General features: G+C 34.5%; 1 protein-coding gene across 1 annotated transcript in view; it reads right to left on the bottom strand.

Moving 5' to 3' along the window:
- Nucleotides 1–8,374: 8,374 nt before the first annotated feature.
- Nucleotides 8,375–24,038, bottom strand: part of mirr (iroquois-class homeodomain protein mirror) — a 69,754-nt gene continuing 54,090 nt past the window's right edge. Inside the window, exons 5-7 of the mRNA XM_076416688.1 lie at nucleotides 10,537–10,693; nucleotides 10,304–10,451; nucleotides 8,375–10,239 (exon numbers count right to left, since the gene is read on the bottom strand). Of these exons, the coding sequence (XP_076272803.1) occupies nucleotides 9,530–10,239; nucleotides 10,304–10,451; nucleotides 10,537–10,693 (1,015 nt within the window). The 3' untranslated portion in view covers nucleotides 8,375–9,529. The remainder of the gene's footprint in view (nucleotides 10,240–10,303; nucleotides 10,452–10,536; nucleotides 10,694–24,038) is intronic.

A 24,038-nucleotide genomic window follows, 5' to 3' on the forward strand; every position in this document is an offset into this window, starting at 1 on the left:
TGTGATTAATTAGCCTGGCCGTGAATAAATCACCGCTGTACCGGGATCCCATGAATTTTTCATAGGCGAACAACGAAAAAGCTTGTCTGAAACAGGCGTTGTGTGTAGTCCGTTGATGATATTGTCATCCGAAAACGTCATCGTCGACCAATTTAGCCCTATATGGCCCGTAATGAAGTTAGCATGTTTCTTGCCGCCGTAGATCAGTGCCCGATGCCATATCTCGTCAATATTTATGGGATTTTTCGTTATGGGGATCTGCGAGGGGGCGGGGGGAAATGGCGATCGAGCTCAGCGCCCCCGCTTTCGGCGGCCTTGGAGTCGCTCTATACCGGGGTACCTCGAAAGCAACAATTAATCTGTCACATTGACTATCAATCTAACTATTCTTGGTTTATATTTCCGGGAACATTTTAAAATACTTTTTAACTGAACGTAACCAACTTATCAGTTTTTGATAAAAACATAATTCTTATTCATAATTAAGAAAAAAAACTCAACTCTAAAGGCTCAACAATATTATTATTTACTAAGTGCTTGCATGCATTTTCATTGACAAGTATACACGAAGTATGTTTTCAGGAACATCTATTCTGAAAATATATTTCGCGCCACAACCAACTGTTAACAAATCTAACCCAACTATCAGGTTTATATTGAGTTATGCAATATATACAGACGGTTTATTTGAATAACTACCACATGAATTGGCTGAAAATGTTTTCACAATTTCATTGCTAGCCAGGCAAAAAAGAGGATTTTTCAGTAGCGTGTTTTAATTGGCATTGAAAAGTTCATTTTCTAGAAATGTAGGACAATTTTAACTCCAGAGCCCAGTTCTACACTACTGTTGTAAAAATATAAACAGTAACAGACAAGATATTCTGTTGCACGACAACGCTAGGCAACGCTTTACAAAACTAGTGAAATGTACGCTGTTGAAATGTAACAGAAAGTTCTACCTCACCCGGACACTCACCAGACATAAGCCCCTCTAATATTTAGTTCTCTTAAATTCGTATTCAGGTCGAAGTAGCACGACTTGCCTGACTCACGGTTTCGAAATTCCGAAAAGTGCTGAAATGGATTGATGATGCCAAAACTTTGATGGATTGCCAAACTAACATTGTTCTTTGGAGACGGTATCGCCAAGTTTCCAGGAAGATTGAAAAATGTTGTGAAAACGGAGGAAAATATCTTGACTAATATATATTGACTACTTGTCCTTCATAAAAGCCGTTTTAAAGTGATAAAAATACTTAAAATACTTAATAACAAATAACTCTAAAGCTTTAAGCACTATATAACTTCAGAACAGCAATATTTTCAGGTTATTCTCATCGTTTGCTTGTAAGTAAACATCGTATTTCCAATCTTATTCTTTATCACATTATATTATATCATATCCTGAAAACAGGATGAGTCTTACCTGAAATAACTCCATTTCGGAAAATTACTTATCAGCTCACACTTCTCATGCAGAATAATGGATTTTTTCATAAATAGTTATGTTATGCATTATTATAAATATGACAAATAAATAATCACAGTGTGGAAGTGCAATTCTTCTTCTGCACAACCTTTCTTCCTAAAATATGCTTCCGTCACAAGTACCCTCCTCACCATCAGTATGGAAACCCTGTCCAAAATCAATCTAGTCCTTGGCTAGTGCAATTCAGTAATTAGTACACCATATATTTACTCATAAATGATATCTTCCTGCAAATTCATGATTTCTTTGGGCGGTAAATAAAAAAAGAAAACTTTAAAGATGTAAATAAATGTAGTCCCATCTGTAATCATTTTTAATAATGTAGAAAGAAGTATAGTTGAATTTCAGTTTCTTTTTATGAAAGATTACTAATATTAATTAACATATCATAAAATATATTTCATTCAATCAATCCAAATTTGGATCCATAACCTCTTGTCGTCTTTCGTGAGACAATATTTCAATGCTCTTTTAATATTAGATTAGCCAAAAAACTGTCAGAAAGGTGTTGATTAGCGAAAGACAGAATGAAATATAAGGTCCCATAGTTTCTAAGACTATCTAAAGTTCTAAGATATTCGAATAAACTTTAATATCCCAACTGTTGCAAAAATTATTAAAAAAATGTTTCACGTAACGAAATTCCTTAAACAGAAATAGTTATTTGAAGAAAATCTCAATGACTGGTATCATTTTAGCACATATTCCTTGAAGCTTGCAACGGGATTATCATGATCTCAATAAATAAGTCACTCTAATACAAACGAATACCAACTAATTTCAACCGATTCCTTGTACCGTTAATAACGACGACGCGGGAGCAACAAAAATGGTCGAAAACTCCCTGACGGAAATAAATGTGCGGTCTCAGCCGTGAAAATGCCGCCCAATTAGCCGTCCGAGAGAGGCTCCGTGGTGTGCACTGCTGTGGAATCTGATGCTTTTCTTTCACCAGGTCTGCCGCCGAAAATGTTCCCATTAGTAAATCGAATAATTCGTCTGTAAAAATTATCATCATTATATATTATAATATTATCAGTCATGTATATAAAATTCTGTGAAATATTTTCCTGAATATTATCTGTTTTAACTGTAATAACTTAATAGATGACGTAGGCCATATTACTTTAAATGTTTTATTCAGTAAGAAATGTCGAGTTATTATAGGAGATATTGATACCACAACAACATTCACAAATTGTGCAAATTTTTTCTTAAAACAATATGTCATTGTCTAAACTAATACAGACTTCTTTGTGAATTTTATGCTTTTATGTGCTTAGGTTAAGGGATTTCGCAAAAAAGATAAATTTCTTAAGAATCAAAACCGCTCCTAAGAAACGTAACAGGTAAATTGAAAAGTCCCCGGCCTGACACATAGATGGCGCTACTACAATTAAATCCATATGTTTTTTAGTTAGCCCTAACCCTCAAAAGAAAAAAATGGATAAAAAGGAATTTCGCGTGTTGATAAAATATTGCTTTTTGAAGGGAAAAAATACAGTTGAAGCAGCCATCGGCATTCGGCATCAAGCCAAATTTTGCTTGATGCCGAGTTTCCGGACACTGCCCCAGGAAAATCAACCATCACGGATTGGTTTGCTAAGTTTAGATGTGGTGAAATGAGCATCGAAGAGGGTGAAGGCAGTGGACGCCCAAAGAGGTTGTAACCGACGAAAACATTTAAAAAATACACAAAATGATTTTGAATGACCGTAAATTGAAATTGAATGAAATAGCATACACTCTAAAGATATCAACTGAAAGTGTACATCATATCATTCACGCATATTTGGGAATGAGAAAGCTCTGTGAGGAGTGGGTGCCGTGCGAGCTCACTTTTGACCAAAAACAACGACGAGTTGATGATTCGGAGCAGTGTTTGAAGATGATCAAATATAATAAACCCGAGTTTTAGCGTCGATATGTAGCAATGGATGAAACATGGCTCCATCATTTCATTCCGAAGTCGAATCGACAGTCATCCGAGTGGACTGCACACGATGAAACCGCTCCAAAGCGTGGGAAACGCAACAGTCGCCTGGCAAGGTTATGGCGTCTGTATTTTGGGATACGCATGGAATAATTTTCATTGCCTATCTTGAAAAAGGAAGGACCATCAACAGGGACTATCACAGAGCGTTATTGTACCTTTTGAAGAAAAAGAAAGTGCTGCTTCGTCAAGACAATGCATCGTATCACAAGTCAGTGAAAACGATAGCAAAAATCCATGAATTGGGCTTCGAATTGCTTCTTCATCCGCCGTATTCTCCAGATCTGAACCCCAGCGACTATTTGATCAAATAAGGCTCGCTGGGAAGAAATTTTCGCCGAATGAAGAAGTGATCGCCGAAACTGAGGGCTATTTTGAAGCAAAGGGCAATTCGTACTACAGAAAATAGTATCGAAAAGTTGGAGGGTCGCTGTAATTAGTGTATCATCCTTGAAGGGAATTACGTTGAATAAAAAAAACTAATTTTGCCAAAACAAATGTTTTACTATGGTTCTCTTACTAACGTCTGTATACATTGAATAACTCACTAATACTGGAATAAAAAAAGTTTAAAAAGTTGATACGTTGATACTTCCCACTGTAATTAATTTATATTGCTGATCAAAATACATGCAAACAACTGATAATTTTTTTTGTTTTAAAGAAACCTGCATCAATAAATTTTCTTACGAATGAGTGTGAGTATAATTCAAGCGGATCGTCAAGGCCGAAACCGGCGAAGGACGACAATCTTTACGAGCATATGTTTATAATTAGTGGCGTTGTTTCTGATGTTTTGACATCGACTGTCGAGGGTAAAGACTCGACGAGCTCTTTCAGCTGAACCTAGTTAATTTATTCACCAAAATGGCGTGTGTTTAGCCCACATGTAGGCTCATCTAATGTTTTAATGTCTCCTCGATTACCGCCAACAATAAATTTAAACTAAAGGTTGACGAAAAAACTTTATGGCGCGCTCGTTGAACCTCAGACAGATGGTGGTAAGGGTTGGCTAAAGACGCCTCATTTGTCGGACAATTATTTCCTCCTAAATTACGTATTCAGAGTTCAACAAGCTATGATCGACGTATGTTTGTTTTGTTTATTATATCCAAAGTTAGTAATTCTAAGAAAAACTGTGTAAAATGTACGGAGTGTATCACAACAACACTTGCAGTTACACATACTTTAAATGAACTTAGGAAATACAGAAATCAAAAACAGCGTTTTGGAATTGGGGGAAACCTGTAGGCTTGAAAGTCTAAAAAATTTTGATTGTTAATTCTGTGGGGGAACCGGCTTTTCCACAGAAATATAACCTCTAGTATTAAGAGGCTTTATCGATTTTATTTTATATATAAATGAGCATTATGACTGTATTCTTACACTCGATTTTCTATACATTGCCTACTAATAAAACCTGCTCTATTACTAATCTTATATTATACTAATCTCTTTGATATTTTTATTTTTAACGTAAAAATATTAATTTTATAATTACTATATCAGGGTCATTAATTTAATAAAATTATGTAAACTATGACCCTAAAAAGGCCAGGATGCTGTAGGATCGATAGTTAATAAAATAATAATAGATACATTTATTATTAATATTAATTAATTCTAAAATATATGCCCCTCTTCATCCATTCTCATCTTCATTGATTCGCAGATGATTTTGATTTGAAACATGTATATATGGTCGTAGTTCCAACTTCTTATCACTTTTTGTTCAATATCAGATTCAACTCTTGTGATAATTTTTTATCAGTCTTTAATAAAATAAATATGGCAGTTGTCAAATATTATTAAAATGGAACAAGTAAAAATGTTTTCATTTTGCTTTTTTTTAAATGCACTAATTTTGATTCCGCAATATCTACATAATTAATTATAATACATCATTTTCGTGGTTCGAAGCATCAGAGTCCTTTTCTCACTTATTCCTTGACATCTTCCATTGTTTAGATTATAAAGTTTAGTAATATTTCTGTCAATGCTTTTTTATACAATACTTCATTACTCATTGGACACTGCCTATCCTGTCACGAACTGTTACCTTATCTCCAGTAGCAATATAAATTAATTTCGAGCGATTTTTAAATAAATTCAAATCTTAGTGCTGAGAAGATTATGCACATATCGCGCGACTAATTCGACTCTGATTGTTTGAAGAAAGATGTGATGTGTCAGATGTCTATAAAGAGGGCATCTTTTATATTAGAATAGGTTTGAGCAGGCGGTATCTCTGTTTGGGCTTGCCGTTCAATAAGTCGCTATTTCATTCTATAAAATAAACATTCTTATTGTTTTAAACGCTTCATATTTCATGACTGGAGCAGATGGTAGGAGATATAAGCTGTTCTCGTTTGAATTTATTCAATAATAAGGAAAGAAGACAGATTGGCTCTAGATTGACAATCATTCCGCAGTTACTCGATACACTCCTTAGTATAATTAAGAGGAGTTCTTGCAAAAGTATCGCAATTGAAACTGTAAGATCACAAAAGGAGATTTTCTCAAAGATCCCTAGCCATGAACTATTAAAATTATGCTTCGGAAAACACCTTTAGCCTGTGTAACATAGTGGTTGGTTTATATTAGGACAGGCTTGAACCGACAGTATCATTGTGCTTACCATTTTACAATTTGCCACTTCTTGTCGTAAAATTTTTATTGATTTATACCTTCCACATTCCACAACCCGTCCGTATTTATTGATATTCAGGTGTTTTCATTGACTGGAAAAGGTAATCATCTGAGGATGTACGATCCGGTGAATACGACGAGTAGATTAAAGATTTTTCGGTTAAGGGTGGCCGCTTTTATTACCAATAGAGTATGATCACCATAAACATTTAACAGAAATAGATAACCGTTAAAATGAATAAACCAGGAATAGTAAACATCCACAAATTGACGTATAGTAAAATTTTAAGCCAAGTGATAGTGAATTTTTTATATAAAGATAATTACAAGGAATATATTCAGAATGCCCTATTTTTATTATAAATTAGAAATTCAACGAAATTTGCCGTCCATGATATTCCAAATCATTCCTTCCTACAAATCATTTCTCGAAACAACCTCGTACGACGAACCCGTGAGGTCCGTCTCATCAAAGAGCCTCTTAACAATGGTACCATCGACCAAATTTTCTGCAATCTGAGACCACCTAGGCGTGATATCCTTCTGTAGTCGTCCAGCGATATATCTTGTTGGAACCCGAACAATTTTACGTCCCTTATTGTTCTGTTTTTTTTTTTACTTTTAATGTTCTGCGCGTCTGCTGCTTTTCTTCTATTGTTGTTCGCAACAGTTTCTGGTCCGTATCCGTCCTCAAAAAGTCGCAGGAATGCCTCGACATGAGTAGGGACGTCAAATTTAAACGGCGATTTATGTATTAATTGTTTTGCAATTTGTTTGAGAGACACTTTCAAATTTTATACGAGGGTTCGTCTCGTAATATATATCCTGCGAGTGGTTGTGAGAAGTGATATTAAAATTTCGTTTAGATTAAAATACGAGTATATTAAAGGACTATTACTTTCATCCCTACATATATAAAAAATTTGAAGTTATGTTAAGATGTTGGTTTAATTGGTTGCTTCTTCTATTTTAGTATAGATATGGATGCCTCCCCGTCCCTAATCTATGAATTATCTGGGCTTGGACTTATAGTAGATTATATTCATCGTCAGTCATAACAAGCCATAGTACTGTTCTTATTCCGCCTGGCTGCAATGAAATCGTCATGTGGATCGGTATCTTTACCTCTGCAAAAGTCTTACAATTCATTGAATTCGAACTTTTTTGGTGGTGTATGCTGTCACTTGTCATTAACATGCAAATTACCACTGTTAAATCGTTGAAAAAACGTTTGATAGGCTTAGGATACAGATTTGTTCAAATCATACAATATAATTAAATTCTAAGCATTCCATGAGTTTGCATATACTGAATAACTCAACAATATTATGTAAAAAACTGTCATTTTGTAGAAAAACGTCAAAACCTATAGAATTTAATAGTTAGGATACGTTGGTTCAATTGAGACTTCGCATTATCATCAATACATATCGCTGATCAAAATATGTGCACCTACAAATTTATTCTTCTCTGAGGTTTAAAACATTAAATATTAGACGTTTCGTACATCACATATATGAAAATAATTGTACACAGAAATATATAAAATACGACACTTGCTATGCTAAATAACCAAGTTATACCAATTTATCACACATCAAATACGTTAATGTTTAACACGTAATCACTAAAACAAACCTGAAAAGAGTAATTAGATAATTTTACTTACTTAAAAATTGCTATAAATAATAGATTTCAAATAATTGGATTAAAAATTGGGCAGTAACTAAATCAGAACTAAATGAATTATATTTGTGAAATGTATAGAAAGTCAGTAGTTTAGGTGGAGAAAAGTCAAAAACCATCGAATTTAACAATTAGGATAGGTAGACATCGATACTTTACATTATTACCAATGCACATCCTACATATTTCTTCCATTAAAGATTTAAAATATTTGATATAGGACGTTTTGTACGTCATATATTTTAATTTTTAATCATATCATATAATTTAAAGTGCAGTTGTATAAAGAAGTATAAAAATGAAGAATAAATAATTTTACTGGATGTTTTGTTTTTAACACAGGACATTTGCTATGCTAAAAAAACTAAAAATCATATTGTACCAATTTTCCTATAATCGAAAAGAAAATTATAATCACTAAAACAAACCTGAAAAGAATAGTTAAGACAGACTTACTTACTTGAAAGTGGTTATGAATAATAACCGGCCATTCGAAATAATTGGATTAAAAATTGGGTGGTAAGCAACGAAAGCCGAAATGAAACAAGTTTAAATAATTTTGTATATATTTTATTGCAGCAGAATTTTACAATACGACTGTTTTCAACAACTGGTCTATGAATCGATATGTTTCCGTTAAACTAAAAGGAAATCAGGAAATATATTGAACCAACAAGGGTCACAAACTAACGCTTTGCCATTTATCTGATGTCTCGACATAAGTTTATATAGAAGTATAATAGAAGAGAGAGATAGAGAGAATGGTGGGTCGTTTTTTATTGGTTTTATTCTTTACACAGACGATCTTTCGTAACTAGATTACTTTATTATTAAGTATTTTGTCTCCTATCGTATGTAGTTTTACGGGATGGTGGCGCTGTACCGGTCGACAGGAACAGTTCTCGTCGATTTTTTTTTTTGGTATAGCGCCTCATCCCGTATGGTTTTATCATTAAATACAACATATCTACTACAATCTAAAAATTAGTATTATACATATACATATAGATACAATGATACAAATTAGAGTTTTTATACTGCTCGACAGAATTTATTTAGGCAGTTCCGCTGTACACTGCTCGCCATTGAAACAGAAACGACTATTTACAATTGTTAGTGGGTTCAAGATTCGACACACTGACCGTAGGTAGTAGACACTCCATTTATTGCACTATGTACCGGGTTACTGAAACTGTACGCAAGGTCTTCGGGAGAGAGGAAAAGAAGTACCGAGTTCTCATTTCACTATGCAGCATTGAATATTGAACCACCGGTGTATTTTCGCGACTGTCAATACTTTTAAATATCTAAGGAACAGATAAATATATCACATATATTGTACAAGCCGCTACCAAATTAAAAGGCGATCGTACTAAATTTAAGTATTGTCCATATTGGTCTTGTTTTTTCGTCAATTTTATATTTTAAACAGTTTCGTCACGAAATTGTTAAGGGATATGATTCGTAAACAGGACAAAGAACGAAAAGAAACAAATATAGAGTACTATATAGATTTTGTTTGTCTTACTAAACTCTTGTCTTCTTGCGTTATGTACCTCCGTCTCGTAGATTATCAAAAGTGTCTTTTTTTCGATAAAGGAAAACAAAGAAAAATTAAAAACTTTCTAGAGGTAGATAGGCAAAAAATATATATATACTATAACGAAATCCAACAAATAACACGTAAAATCGTAAAGTCCATATTAACATCAAACCTTATTCAATGCGATAGGCTTCAGGGGACTTTCGCCACCTGTCGAACTCAGCGAGCTCGTCGTGGAGGAGGGCGACATCCGGCTGGGGTGCGTGGTGAGGCCCAGGGGCAACCCGCTGCTGGACGAGGTCGAGATGGTGAGGCCCGAGGTACCGCCCAGGTGACTGGCGGACGAGCTGCTGCCGGCTAGGCTGGTTTTCGCGGCGTTTTGTTGAGCCACCAGGGTTCTCTGATAGGTTTCCAGTAAGCTGGCGTCAGGGGAACTCGCCTGAGATGCCACCAGGTGCTGAGCCGCTGCGGGCACGTATAAGTTCCTGTAGAAGTCGTGCGGGCGCGCGTATGGTGCCGTGTGTAAACCGGGAGGCGGTAACCGACTCCCTAAAGGACCCATCAGTCGACTGGACGCCGTCGAGTACATCGTGGATGGGGTGGATCCAGGCGAACCCTCACTGCTCTCCTTGGAAGCCATATCCGCCAACGACCAGATACGCGGCTTCGTGGTCACGCTCTGGCTGATCTGCGGGGGGCTTCCCGACGATCTCGGCGGCAGGAAGGCGGGATGGGGAGGTCGTTCGTATATTTCCGGACTGTCCGGTCCGCTGTCGGGTCGAGATTCGCTCCATTCAGACGCCGTGTCCGCCGTCAGACGCGGATGCGGTGGTCGGTCTCCATCTTCGCTGGAAGCGGTTCCGGAATCCTTCGAGTCTGCAACAAAAACATCGAATCGATTAGTCAGGGGAAAATATACTGCGAAGCGCCGAAGACTCACCAAGTAGATCCTTCCCATCGGTACTCTTGTGATCTTGATCGTCATCGTCGTTATTATTGTCGTCGTCTTCAACGCGATTCCGTGGTTCCCAGGTCATTTTGTTCTCTTTTTTCAATCTTCTTCTCGCGTTCGCGAACCATGTGGACACCTGGAGCAAAGAAAAATTTGTTCAATTATCTCCGATAGGGATAAATTCATTCACAGACAGCTTAAAAGACCTGTAGAAAACCCACCTGTGTTAGCGTCATTTTGGTTATAATGGCTAGCATTATTTTCTCTCCTTTGGTGGGGTAGGGATTCTTCTTGTGTTCGTTCAGCCACGCTTTGAGCGTGCTGGTCGTTTCTCGGGTGGCGTTTTTTCTTCTGGCTCCATTCAGGTCCATCCCATATCTGAAACAATGAAAAACGTTGTAGAAATATAGGAACATCGTGTTATATGTGAAGTTCATTGACTTCAACTATAATTTGTATGATAATTGAGTCAAGAGATGCTCAAAAGCAACACAAAAAGTTTTCCCAAGATGTTTCCCGCATAAATTGTGTGCTAGAGGTTGTTAATTAATTAAGTTAAATAAAACCAAATACATATAGCTCCAGAGATGTCGTTTTATAAGATATTATCAATTGCATATCATCAGAACGCTTTGGTTAACACAAGTTCAAGGAAATATCCATAATGTTCTATCCTAAATGAACAGAATGTTTTCAATATATGAAATCTCTTAAAACTGATTAATAGTTCTTATATAATCTGCTGTTATTTAAAAATAACTTTGTTAACTCACAATTTATAGAAGATATAACAATCAAATGCCAATAAAACTTATTGGCGGAAAAATAAACTAGTGAATGCAAAACTTCAATACATTAAAACTTTATATACGTCGTACTAACCAGATCTCGTCGAAATCAAAGATGTTTTTGGTGTATTTAAGAAATAAATATGCATAAATGAAATAAATAGCATCGTTGCTAGAATATCGATAAAAAATGTTGCATAGAAATCAATAATTGCTTCAAGAAAAATTAAAACAACTTCCATCATTCTCTCAGTCATGTGATTTGTGTGGCATTGAAAACGATCTCTTTATTATTATTATTATTTTAAACATGTTTGATAACACGATTAACAAATTTTTAATGATTTTCCTTATAATATTTGATTATTCCATCATTAATATACATAATTTTATCCTCTTTATGTTAAATACCAAAGAAAATCTCGTCTCGTTCACGCCCGAGCTATTTTCCCGCATTATTTTCGATTCTCAGACGGGGAAAACTCGTCGCCGGTCCGAGCGGCGAGGAAATCCACCGAAGCTTCCCTGATTGGAAGGCATCGACGCGAAAACTACCCCCGCTATTCCTACAGCGATCCGCTGTACCGCCGCCGTCGCCTTCCCCCCCGAACCCCCCGCGCGTCCGACGTTCGGATTGGGGATCTCTATGGAAACACGACGCCTCCGAAAGGGGTGGAAATTATTTTCAGACTCCGTTACACGCTGAATTATTTTTCCGGCTACGATTAATACAGTTCTCGGTTTGATTTCGGAGACCTTTCGGTGGGGTGAGGAGGTGGGGCGGTAAGAGGGGAACGGGCTGTTGAACTATTATTGGGGAGCACTGGTGTGGACTGAAGTCTTTAAAGGTATTTGGCAGCGCTATACTATGATTTGAATCGATATTAAAATATGTTAAAAGGGTAATTTCAATGATCTTCACTAGGAAATACAATATTGTACGTGTAACTGGCTCTAAAAGAGTGTCAGATGAATTTAGTCGGGTTTTTACTGTGTTTAGTTAGTTATGTTTTATTTAAATATCACAAGCCTTAACAAATTTTACCTAAAGCTGAAGTAATATCCGAAAATATAAAACATATTTAGCTTCAATTAATTCTAGAAAATTCTTCAACACTACACATAATTATCAAAACAATAATCAGTTTAGTGGAAAAAAAATTATAAAATATTCATTAAAATCAACTTCTTTTGATGTAGGATATAGCATAATTAGAAACGAGAACAATTAAACGATTAAAGAACAAGAAAAGAAAATGTTGGTGAAAAGAAATCTCCATTTTACTAACAAAACTATTGATAGAAATGTGTTACAATTCGTCTAATTGAATTTACTTTTTATTTACTATTGAATCTTTCCTGGAGAAACCTTACACTAGACGAGAGCGAGAAAATACATCAATATGTATTCCTCAACTATAAAATTATAATAACTTATAGCTATAGTTTACACTAAAGGTGTACACTTTATATAAGTTCGTATAGTTTGGTTCGCTTCAATCTCCTGACATCCTGCGCACTGTCCAGCAGTCATATTGCTTCCACGTTAATATGATTTAGTAATCTTTCGTGTTTCAAGGCAAAATCTTGGATAACTTCGCAAATCCATTTGATTTCCAGGTCATCGTGCAGTTCTTCGTTGGTTACGTAGCGATAGGCATTGGTAATTAATCGAAGAACCTTGTTTTGACAGCGTTGTATGACTAGTTGATTTGAATTTTTGGCTGCTCTAATAGGTCCAAATTGGCTTTATAATTGTCATAGATCAACCTCCTTGATTTTAGATCAAGTTGAGAGTACCTTACGACTAACCAGTATAGTGGTTTTATTTTGGTTCTAATGTGTTTTGCTTTTTGTCTAACGTGATGTTTCCAATTTAATCTACCGTCAAGATGGATTCCCAGGTATTTAGCTGATTCTGCTTGAGGAATAGGCAACCATTGAGTGATATAATCAAGTTTTTATTATTTAACCATAATGCAAAATTAACGTGGACAGATTTGGAGCGATTAAGTTGAATTTTCTAATATTTCGTCTATTTGTAGATTTTGTTGACTGCCACTTGTACTTTTTTGTACATTTCGATCATTTTTAATTGGCGGTACTCGAATAATTGGTCTTTTAAATGTTCCAGTTGCTTTCCATAGCGAATAATCTTTGTCTGTCCTGAGCTTAATTCACTTACATATTTTTGAACGCAATTCTGTTTATATTCTTTGATCTTTTGATTCGTCTGATTAGTAATTTTATTAAAAGTAGTTTCAGTCTGAAGCATTTCGGGATCTGTGCCATACTCTTTTTGCTTTTCGCCTTTCTTTTATCATTTGTCTAACTTCGAGGGGGTACATTACTTCGTATTCTGATTTTTCTATTGCTATTGTTGTAGCACCTTTTGCAGCTGACCGAATTTAATGCAAAGAAATCTTTTAGTATGAAATATAGATCAGATAACTTTCAACCAGTCTGTTATATAATTTTCTAAAAAAATGCTCTTGAATTAATTAACCGAATTAGTGTTAATTTATATTGAATCAATTAAAACCCGTAAGATAAACAAATATCGATAAACATCTGCCTCCAACTGATCCCACTAGAAACGGATCGATCTATTTTTAATACTACTTAGACACGGTTTACTTTTTATCGATATTCAGCTCAAGGTGTGCAACAATGTTACCAATTAATTTTTTGTGTGTCCCGAGCTAAATGGATCCAGTCGCTTTTACATTCGTATGCTGATTTCCTTACTTTAATTAAGTAGAGTTTCATATAAGTTGTCTAGTTTTATTACAGCGATCAATACGTTGAAGAACTACAGGTGACTGATACGTAGAAATTCAATACCATCTGTTGGAGATAATTTAATTAATAAATATTATCTATTGATTGACGACTATATATCATTTATAAACATCAATATTTCATAGGAAAACTATTTTAATATGTCGCAAATAATGAATCTGTGATGTTGAAAAATTTCGAAAATCATATGGTAGCCATTCCCTTCCTTTGTATCTCACATCGAATAAAAATAGGTGAGACATCAACAGCTAAGCTGTCTGAAAGTTTTTTTTGGCTGTTTTTTCTCACTAACATCAAAATCACCACTTTTAAATATTTGCACCAATACCCACAGTTGGGTTATGACGAAGCAGCATCACAATAAGTTTCTAGAAGTATTTGATGAGCTTAGGCAACCGATTTCTTAAAATGAAACAACAAAAAAGATAAATATCGAAAGTGTAATTTAGAGCGTTCCATGATTAGGAGTATACAATTAATAACTGAATTATAATAAAGGGAAAGTTGGCAGCACATCATATTTAATGTATAATCCTCATTGCAACAAACTGTAAAAAGTGCGTATAATATTGTCGACATCAACTGAGGATAAAAAAAAACTTATATATAGGATCACAGACAATGAGCACATAAACAACCAATTTTATATATATTCGAAAAAAAATGAGATATCACAGGGGAGAGAATAAACCAGTCTCCCCCTTCATCTGGCTGCCGGGTAGCGTAGGAGGATCCAACTGTTAGCGATATAAGCTTGACAGCTTTATTAATTTCCTATCTGGAGCGAAATCCCTTGGCGGAACTCCCACCTCATCGATTTTGTCTCGATATTCGGTGTCAGATTCCCCGTCGCTTTTTATCACGCCGAAAGTTCGACGTTTACTTTTTACCAGGAAAAAAAACGAATATCTACATCGAATCGATGCGTTTACCATAAATATTGGATTGCTGTTTGATATTTATTAAGGTCTCACCCCCTTATAACTTTCTTTAATGAATTTAAAACATGCTGTTAATACATACTGGATTTAATCTAATATATATATATATATATATATATATATATATCTAAAGGTTATAAATTTGGGTCGATTTTTGGACAGAGCTGATGAAAACGATTCTTAATGAAGAATGTGTCAAGATTGGTTCTAGTTTTCGAGTTCGCGTATGAAGACGTTGTATTGAACATCTTTAGGAACTTATTGTTGTGGTGCGATAGTGCTTCGGAACAAAAAAAAATGCACAGACGTTGCAAAGTCTATTGAGTTATTTCGTTACATTGGTGGATGTTATATACTCGGTAAACGTACAAAATTCATGACAAATAAACTTAAAGATGCCTATTTACAATACTTTGGTTTGGCATTAGTAAACACTGCCAATGGGTACCGAAAGTGGTGTAACGGGTGCAGAATAAAGCTGTACAAGTAATAATTTGGTGAGAATCTGTATTTTTCATTTTCATTTCATTACTTTTGGACCCTAATACGTGAAACAGTGCAAAAGACTGAGTTCAACCTCTACTTTTTAGTTCAATAAATGGCCGTTAATTGTCAAAAATAGTACAATAATGAAGGTCTTGAATATTGAATATTACGAAAACTAGAACCAATTTTAAAAGATGAGGTTCAGCACCTAAATGTACCTTATTTTACAGCTTCTAGTTGCCAAACCATACTTTTTTAGAGTTATTAGGGTACTAAACAAAGGTATTCACATATAAGTAGAAATTATACATGCTATTGCTTGAATAACATTATACATTAATGGTTTAACTATTAAACATGTACTATTACAGAGCTTGATTGATGCTTAGAAATTATATGATTGGTACTAGATATAATATTTATAATAACTGAGAAATATATTGAACATAGGATATAATTTTTAATCCTTTTCTTTCTTTTTTCAAAACATCAGATTTTAACATTTAACATAAAAAATGAATTGGAGTAGTAATTTTCTATAATGACCATAACATATATATATATATATATATATATATATATATAGTCGGTCTCCAGTTGTGACATATATTCTAGTAAAAACCACAGACCATCAGCATATTATAAAAATTCTTTTAAATCAGCTTTAACTGAAATTCAACTTTAATTCAACTGGTGTCTGATGATTCAGCTTTCAGTTCTAGGAACAATTTCGATATATTCCTGTGATCTTCTTGAAACTATATGCTCCTATTTGTCCTTGTTTTATTTTCATTACTATTGAATGCGATCTCTTTATTATTATTTGCCTGTAGGTCGTCCTCTGGTGTTGGGAGACGTTTTTAATATTAAATTTTAGTAGACGCGGATCAAACGCATCTGTTACTACTCCCCTCGCTGTCAAAAAACTGTCAGTCGATACGGGGAGGTGGCGTGGAGCGATACCCACACCCCTCTCTATCGGTCCCGCAACGGCAGCGGCAGTTCGGAAAAACCGCCACTCTTTCAATTATTCAGTCGATAGAATAGTGGAAAATGGCCATATAGCTCTCCCCCGTGGCAGATGAATTAGCAATTATATTCATTTCATAGTACTTTTCGCTCGCCGCACATCTATTCTATTATGTAAAGTTGTTTTATTGGTTTCGTTTCGGTATCGTACTGCGAGGCGACGCATTTGCCATTCCCGATATACGAGCGGGTCGCGTCGATCCCGTGCCGTTTTCGTCCGCGATCACTGCGCTAAAACTAACGTTAGCGGGTCGGGATCACTCTAATCGCGATAGCAAGGCAGTATAAGCGCTAATAACACACATAAATGATCTGAACACTTTCCTCTTACGTTATTGTAATAGGCATTAGAAATAGTTGTGAGTAGTTTGATCATTTAGCACGATTATACTTCATATCAACAACTTAAGACTTCAATCCAGTATCAAAATGTAAACTTCTAGTTAGGATAGCGAAAAATAGCGATGTTAGCCGATGTTTTTCAATATTATTTCAGAAAAATTAAGACATTTCTTAAACATTTCAAAAACCTTTTGATTATTTTCAATAAACATTTCAAATTGTTATTTAATTTTAATGGTTTAGTGCATTTTGATACATTCAACAGATTCAAGCACTGTTGCATCCGGTCCCACTACTTTTACGAACTTGAAATCCAACTACTACCACCTACACGAACACAATTATCTTTGTACTCCAAAAAAACTGGTAGTAACACTTATTAATCGATGGACTGTGACCACGAGCTGTGGAGAAATGGGTTCCCGCCATTGTTTGTCTTGTCTTGATTCATGATGCTTCTGGTATATCCAATTCTCGTTCAATTATGTATTGTTTTGAAAGATGAAGTATAAAAACTTTGGTAGAGTTACTTCTTTCATGTCCAAGCACACCTCTTATAGAAAGCTTCCCCAACACTTATAAATGGACTACCACTAGAACCTTTTTAGATTTTATTTTCAACAACAAGCGCCATATTCACTACTTAACAACAAAATATGTGTTGGCTGCGGCTTATACGCAGAATGATAACGTCTACAAATATTAATAAACCCTTTAAGTTGCTGATTCGTTCAATTCTTCAGCCCAACTGAATTAACCTACAGTACAACTATAACGTATAAAAGTGTTTATTTATTCTTCTGACCGAATTAGCTGGCGAAGATTGACACTTCACATACCAGTAGTTTATTAAAACAACATTATTCGATAATTAAGCATCAATGGCTGAAGATAATGCTCGGCTATTTTATCAAAAGAGAATCAAAAAGGGGCCGGCAAATCAGAATATATATGCTTACAACAATAATGGAGGTTAAGATACATAATAAAAAAACTATAAGCCAAAGCAAATAAAAAAACAGTTGAATTTGCTATTAGGACGTCGAAAGTTGTACTCATATCATAGTTAGTCAATTCTTGTTAGCAGCTAAGTACTGCTACTTAACTTAAGTTAATCGACAGAATGAAGATATGCAATGTTAAGGATTTTTCTTAGAATTTCTAGAAGTATAATTTAAGAAAGACAAATGAATAGATCAATTGATATAGAGATAATTTAAAATAAATGTGTTAAGACACAACTCTATTTTAATATAATACAATGCCCTCTGTCTCTAGATCTAATAACTAAACTAGGAATAGTTTTATTATCCAATGTTAAAGCTGAAAATTGATAAAAATGAAGAACACTCCACTCGCATTTCTACCAAGGAGGTTACGGGTTCGAACCCTACATTGACCACTTGTTAGTCGACGGAATTCACGAATTATCAAAGATTGATACCATATAAGGTATCATTACACATACTAAACGGTCCCAGAGGTATTAAAATTCTAGGTATATTTTTGTATTTTTAATTCATTGTCTGTATTAACAGGGCATCAGTTTGAAAATATGCAGAATCTAGAGCTAATGTTACTCAGTAAAAAATACGTCAAAACGCCCATAAAAAATTTATTGCTTCCAACAAGACTTCATGAATGAAGAAACAACATTGAATGATTTCGATATTAAAGAACAGTTATACCGGGAAGCCAACGTCGTGAAAGTTTGAGTTGTTTAAGAGGAAAGGAATTCGCGATAAAAATATCTATCGATCCCGCTGGGCCGTTACAACTGAAATAATTCCTCCATTTCCAATGACAGTCTGGTGCCTCGTGATTGCGGCATGTGCAGGCATCGGAATTTCCATGCTACTTGCCCAGACTTCACTAGCTTTTTATTGGTCACAGTTTATGGAAATTTCTCGCTATTACCATAACCTTTACGTCTTTCTAAACAGCATTATTCCGTAACTGCGATTTTATAACGAGGAAAAAAGGCGACTGGCGCTAAATGAACGACGGGGTAAAAGTCGGCGCGAAAACTCTCATTGGTTGTCAACCAGTCCACGCGATTTGCATTGTTTAAATCCCCGTAAATTCATTCCGGAAAATGGCCAGACAAGTTTTGTTTTTTTATTAATGCTAAAGCGGCCGCTTGTACCACCGGTGGGACGGGCCATCGGTAGCTTTTTTCCTCGATTTTCATTCGTTTAATAATGACGAAGAATGTGAAACGGTCATTCGCTGCTTTCGTTCGGTGTTTTGTCCTGTCCCAGACAGCGTGACAATAATGGTGATGAGCTGCTAAAACACTTTAAAATATTAAAACACAAACCAATCATTTCCTACATATTGGCCAGGCATATAGATGATGCTTCCTCAAAGCTTTGTCACGTGACAAATTTTCATAATAATCTAGCATTTAGTTTAACTGTTATGTTTCAAAGCAATACACCGAGTCACAAATCAACGAACAAATTACGTTTCAAATTGCTCTATCAGTAACCGTATGCTCCAGATCTGAGGAGAAGAGGGATCTGGCCCCCAATGACCTGCTTGTAGACCTCAAGACAACACTCGAAAGAAACAGGTTTGAGTCAAATGAAGAAATGATAGGCACTTATTGAAAAATCAGAGACAAACACTTCTACGAAAACGATATGCTTTAGCAATATTTACATTAGTGATCACCTTTTCTACTTACATTTTTGAATCAATAATTTTTTAAAGAGGCATAAATTTGAAATGTTTTCAAAAAAATTCTAAAGACCGTAAATTATCGAACAGCACAGAACATATGAAGAAATAAAAATATTTAAATAGATCTTATTATTCAAATTTATAATGCTATAGGAATCGTAGACTTTCTAGTCAGACTAAAAATTTAAACACGTTTGCTGGTAATACAATTAATTTGTAAAAGTTTATTAGTGTGTCAATATATGGCTGCCTAATGTTGTAAATTCGCTTTACAGTCAGTACATAAAATAAGTTTCGAGGAAATCATGTTAAAGAATGAACTATTTCAAATTATTGCTCGGTAAATATAAACGAAATATTTAATTGCATTTTATGTAATTTACTTTTTTAGAATTAGACCTGAGAAAAGATAGACATAATAGATCAGATTACTGCATGTTATGGCCACATAGTATTACCTCTCTCTCCCTATCACTGCATTTTTAATTCAATTGAGTTGATATGGGGTATTGCGAAGAATTATTACAATAGATATTCAGGTCGAGGAGGATATTCAAACCAGAACTGTCTGGATTTATGGAAAGAGGCATTGTCGAAAATAACACCTTCGATTTGTATGCAGACACATTGAAGAAGGAATTGGCAAATGGTAGAATTTGAGCAAGTTTTTAATAGATTGGATATAAACAGCTTGGTTATTAACTTGACTAGTATTTCTGAAAGTGACTGTGATTGAATAAAACTTTATGAATGTTGGTTTTAGATTCAATGCTGATGATGATCAAGACAGGGTGATGAAAGAGGAAACCAAAGGTCGCTATACAATTAATATACTTTAATTGTAGGGAATTGAATTATAGTGTGAAAGCTTTATGAGCATCTGTGTCATTGTTCAGAATATACATGAACGTTTGGTTAACATGTATGAGTGGAGAAATAACACTGCTTTGCAGATATAGCAAATGCATTAAGGAGAATGCAATGATTACATATAGTTTATCAAGAAAGATATATACAGATAGTATCAGGACAAACTAAAGAGAATTATAGAAATATCATAATGACTTTACAAGGATACATTGTATCAAAAAAAAAAACAGGAACTAAGCGGAACTTAGAGGTTTTTGGATCGTTAATCAAAACAAATTAGTACTTGAGCTAGGAAGTTAAGGTGGATCTAAGAATAGCAGTAACTTTTGATAATGTGAAGCTGAATAAGTGAACTTATACTAAAACGTATCTTTGGATGATTGAACTTAGCTAAAATACACCGAGCAAATAGTTATCATGACTGAAAAATGACAAAAGATCATCAATCAAACTAGAACATGCACCTCTTTTACCGGAATCGATACGATCACTAAACAAGGCCCGTTTTTAAAACCATATTTGCTCACTTCTCCGAACCGTAATGGCTGTGTGAAACAGTAGCAATTTCCCAGAACGGTACGCGCACGCTAATTGTTTTTTCCTCGGATATCACGCGCACAAAAACATTGTCATCGCTGTCAGAGCGGGACGTGAGTGTGTGAGGTCTATTTTTCAATTAAAAAGGAAAACAATCATGTTCAATAAAATATTAATGGTGCAATTAGTGATATTTTATAGCGGTGCGTACTCATCAATTATGACTGGAATCGTTGTGAGGTTTGGATCGTCTGCACGCCGATCGGTGTTATCTACAAGAATTATTGTTGTTATTAGCATCGTGGAGGTCTACGTCCTTGACGATTTACATGATACAAAACATAATGATCTATTATAACTATTAATGCCAGTCGTATTTTATTTAGCACTTCTGGTATTTAATTATAAAAGGTGCTCGTATCACAGATTTGTATTGATGTGGCTCTTCTCAGTTAGTCTGGAACAATATATCGTAATTTGAAATAAGCGTAGATGATACTGTAACCACCACCATTTGTTTCATATTGTTTTTTGGTCTTTTTTATTTTGCCATATATTTGGATCCCTCCTTTTCGTATTTCCCTCTCCTTTTCTTCACCTTCTTCCTCTCTTTCAGTCTCTAATTAATGATACATTTAATATTCACGATCACATATTACAATTTTCTAATCTCTTTAGTTTCTTCGTTTGAATTATTGAATTTTTAATAATTTTAATTTTCTTTTGATTTGTTGTTGTCTCCCATTCATTTTGCCATATATATTTCGTTAATTATGACTACGAACATTAGTTTGATAGTTTCTGTGCCTTCGTTTCTGTACTTATTCTGCAAATTCCATCTTTGGCTATATTACAATATTCTAATCTCTTTAATTTCTTCGTCTGAATTATTGAGTTTTTAATAAATTTAATTTTCTTTTGATTTGTTGTTGTCTCCCATTCATTTTGCCATATATATTTCGTTAATTATGACTACGAACATTAGTTTGATAGTTTCTGTGCTTTCGTTTCTGTACTTATTCTGCAAATTCCATCTTTGGCTATGATATTTCAACTATTGAATTTTTAATGATTTTAATTTTCTTTTGATCAATTTCAACTAATTTCAATAACATTAGTTTGATAGTTTCTGTGCCTTCGTTTAATTATATCTTTCCAAATGTAGGAAAATCTTCGCTAGTTTTATTAATATTTATTTGTATTATGGTCCTGTCTTCTCTAATACCCCAAAACAGCTTGGTATTAACAATTTTCCCTTTAAACGATGAATTTTAATACTTAAATTTCACGAAAAAAATTACATAGGCCAATTACCATTCCTTAATTATTATTCAGGATTTTCGAGTTAAAGATCGTTTCAAAGTTAGTTTTGGCCCAATCTTCGTCGATCTGTTCAAAGTGCAAATGTGAGAAAATGTTTATAGTTAAGTTTCAATTTGTATAGATTCTTAATAACTTCCGACAGTCAGTACATGTCACTGTTTTATCCAGCTACACAAAGATTTCAGAGTGTATGACTTTAGAACTGATAACAGAGAGCCAATGTCTACATACAAACAATATTTTTGAAATAACAACGCCTTAATTTTATCTATTCAACATATTTTAAAATGCATATCAACTAAAATTTCATGTCACGTTTCTTTATAATCGTCAAAAAAACTACAGTCAGACAAGAACTAAAAGAACAGTAATAGTATGTCTTGTAATTGTAAATCAATTAGAACTCTAGGGTGTTAAAAAAAGACAAAATTATTATGTTATTTGTAACCTTTTCTTATCGATAATTAATATTTTACCTTACAACCAAAGTTAATCGAGCTTAACTTTAGTCAAACAACATCCATTGAGAAAAAAAGCGGTCCCCTTTTACTACGGCACCACCAAAGTGTTAAACCAGCTGTTTGAACCGAGAAGGACTGCTGTCAAGCCACTTCTGACAGGATAAATGACAGATGAGCGAAAGGTGAATGGATTCGGGCGGATCGAACCGAACAATTGAATGTTTTGGTGCGCCAGCGATACGCATTTTTGGCACGAAATGGGCAACGATCTGTTTTCGAGCGTGTGAGAAAGACATACAAATGGAATAAGGGTAAACAAGATGTTAGGAATGACGGCAGACATCAAACACGATGATGTATCGCACCCCGACTAGAAACATCAACTATTTAACGTTTAAATCAGCATGAACCGGCGAATAAAACAAAATCGAGGCGCTTTTTTTCTAATTGATGTCAATTCAAGTTGAGAATCTAGTTTAGACGCTTGTTGCTGAGGTTGCAGACCAGTTCACACATACATAAGTAACAGGAAATGTAGGCTACCGACTTCTACGTGTCGAGGCTCCCGTACTTCCGCTTCCACGTTGCTTACACATCTTTCATGGTGAATATTAATTTGTGTGTTATTTTTTTGTTTCGTTGTCAAGTACGAACTGTTATATAACTGTCACCGGTAAAAATATTGCAGTATTGTTCTGTATGATAATGGTTTCTTTGAAATATTGTACATTGTGGGCATAGTTTTTTCTCTTATTCTAGACATTGATATAATTCCATAACATCTTGTTGTTGTTGTTGTTGTTGAAGTTGGAGAGACCTACTTCATTTTTAATTAAAAAAAACTGGGAACATCGATGCACATCATGATATCATGGGATATATATCATAGACCTTCTTGTTCCAATAAAATAAAATAGGATCTTCAGTCTTCATCAGATCACTAAAGCGGGTCTTATTGGAATGACTGATGAGGTTAATAACTGAGATGTAATAATGTAGTTATATTCACATTATTAATGCATATTAAATGAAAAAGTCCGAAAGCAACATGCGATAAGTAAAAAAAAAGAATAAATTAGAGAAACGACGACAGGAGCTTAATCTAAACTAGTCATTCTCTGATATTTATAATTTTATAGGGCATCCAATAATTATGTGGAATGTTTCTGGGACTTCTTCCAACTATTTGGTTGATTTTATTATTTCTTAGAAGATATAATTACCTAATCGCTTTCATTAAACCAAAATTGTTTTATGTAGAGCATGTTTAAAGTACTTTTCAGTATGAAGACTCTTTTTTATCATTTATTTTGAAGTTATCCAAAACTCACTATTTCTTGCGAAGTAATTTGATACAAATGAAAGTTCTATACAACTTTTAATGAACAAAAAATTGCACCACTAAGTCTTAAAGCGTGCACTTTTTGTTTGTTTCTCATTTTTTACTGTTAGTATATGT

The sequence above is a fragment of the Rhynchophorus ferrugineus genome, unplaced genomic scaffold (genome assembly GCF_030347505.1).
Source record: "Rhynchophorus ferrugineus isolate W39M unplaced genomic scaffold, kcgeb_rfMv2 rfM10, whole genome shotgun sequence".
NCBI lineage: Eukaryota > Metazoa > Arthropoda > Insecta > Coleoptera > Curculionidae > Rhynchophorus > Rhynchophorus ferrugineus.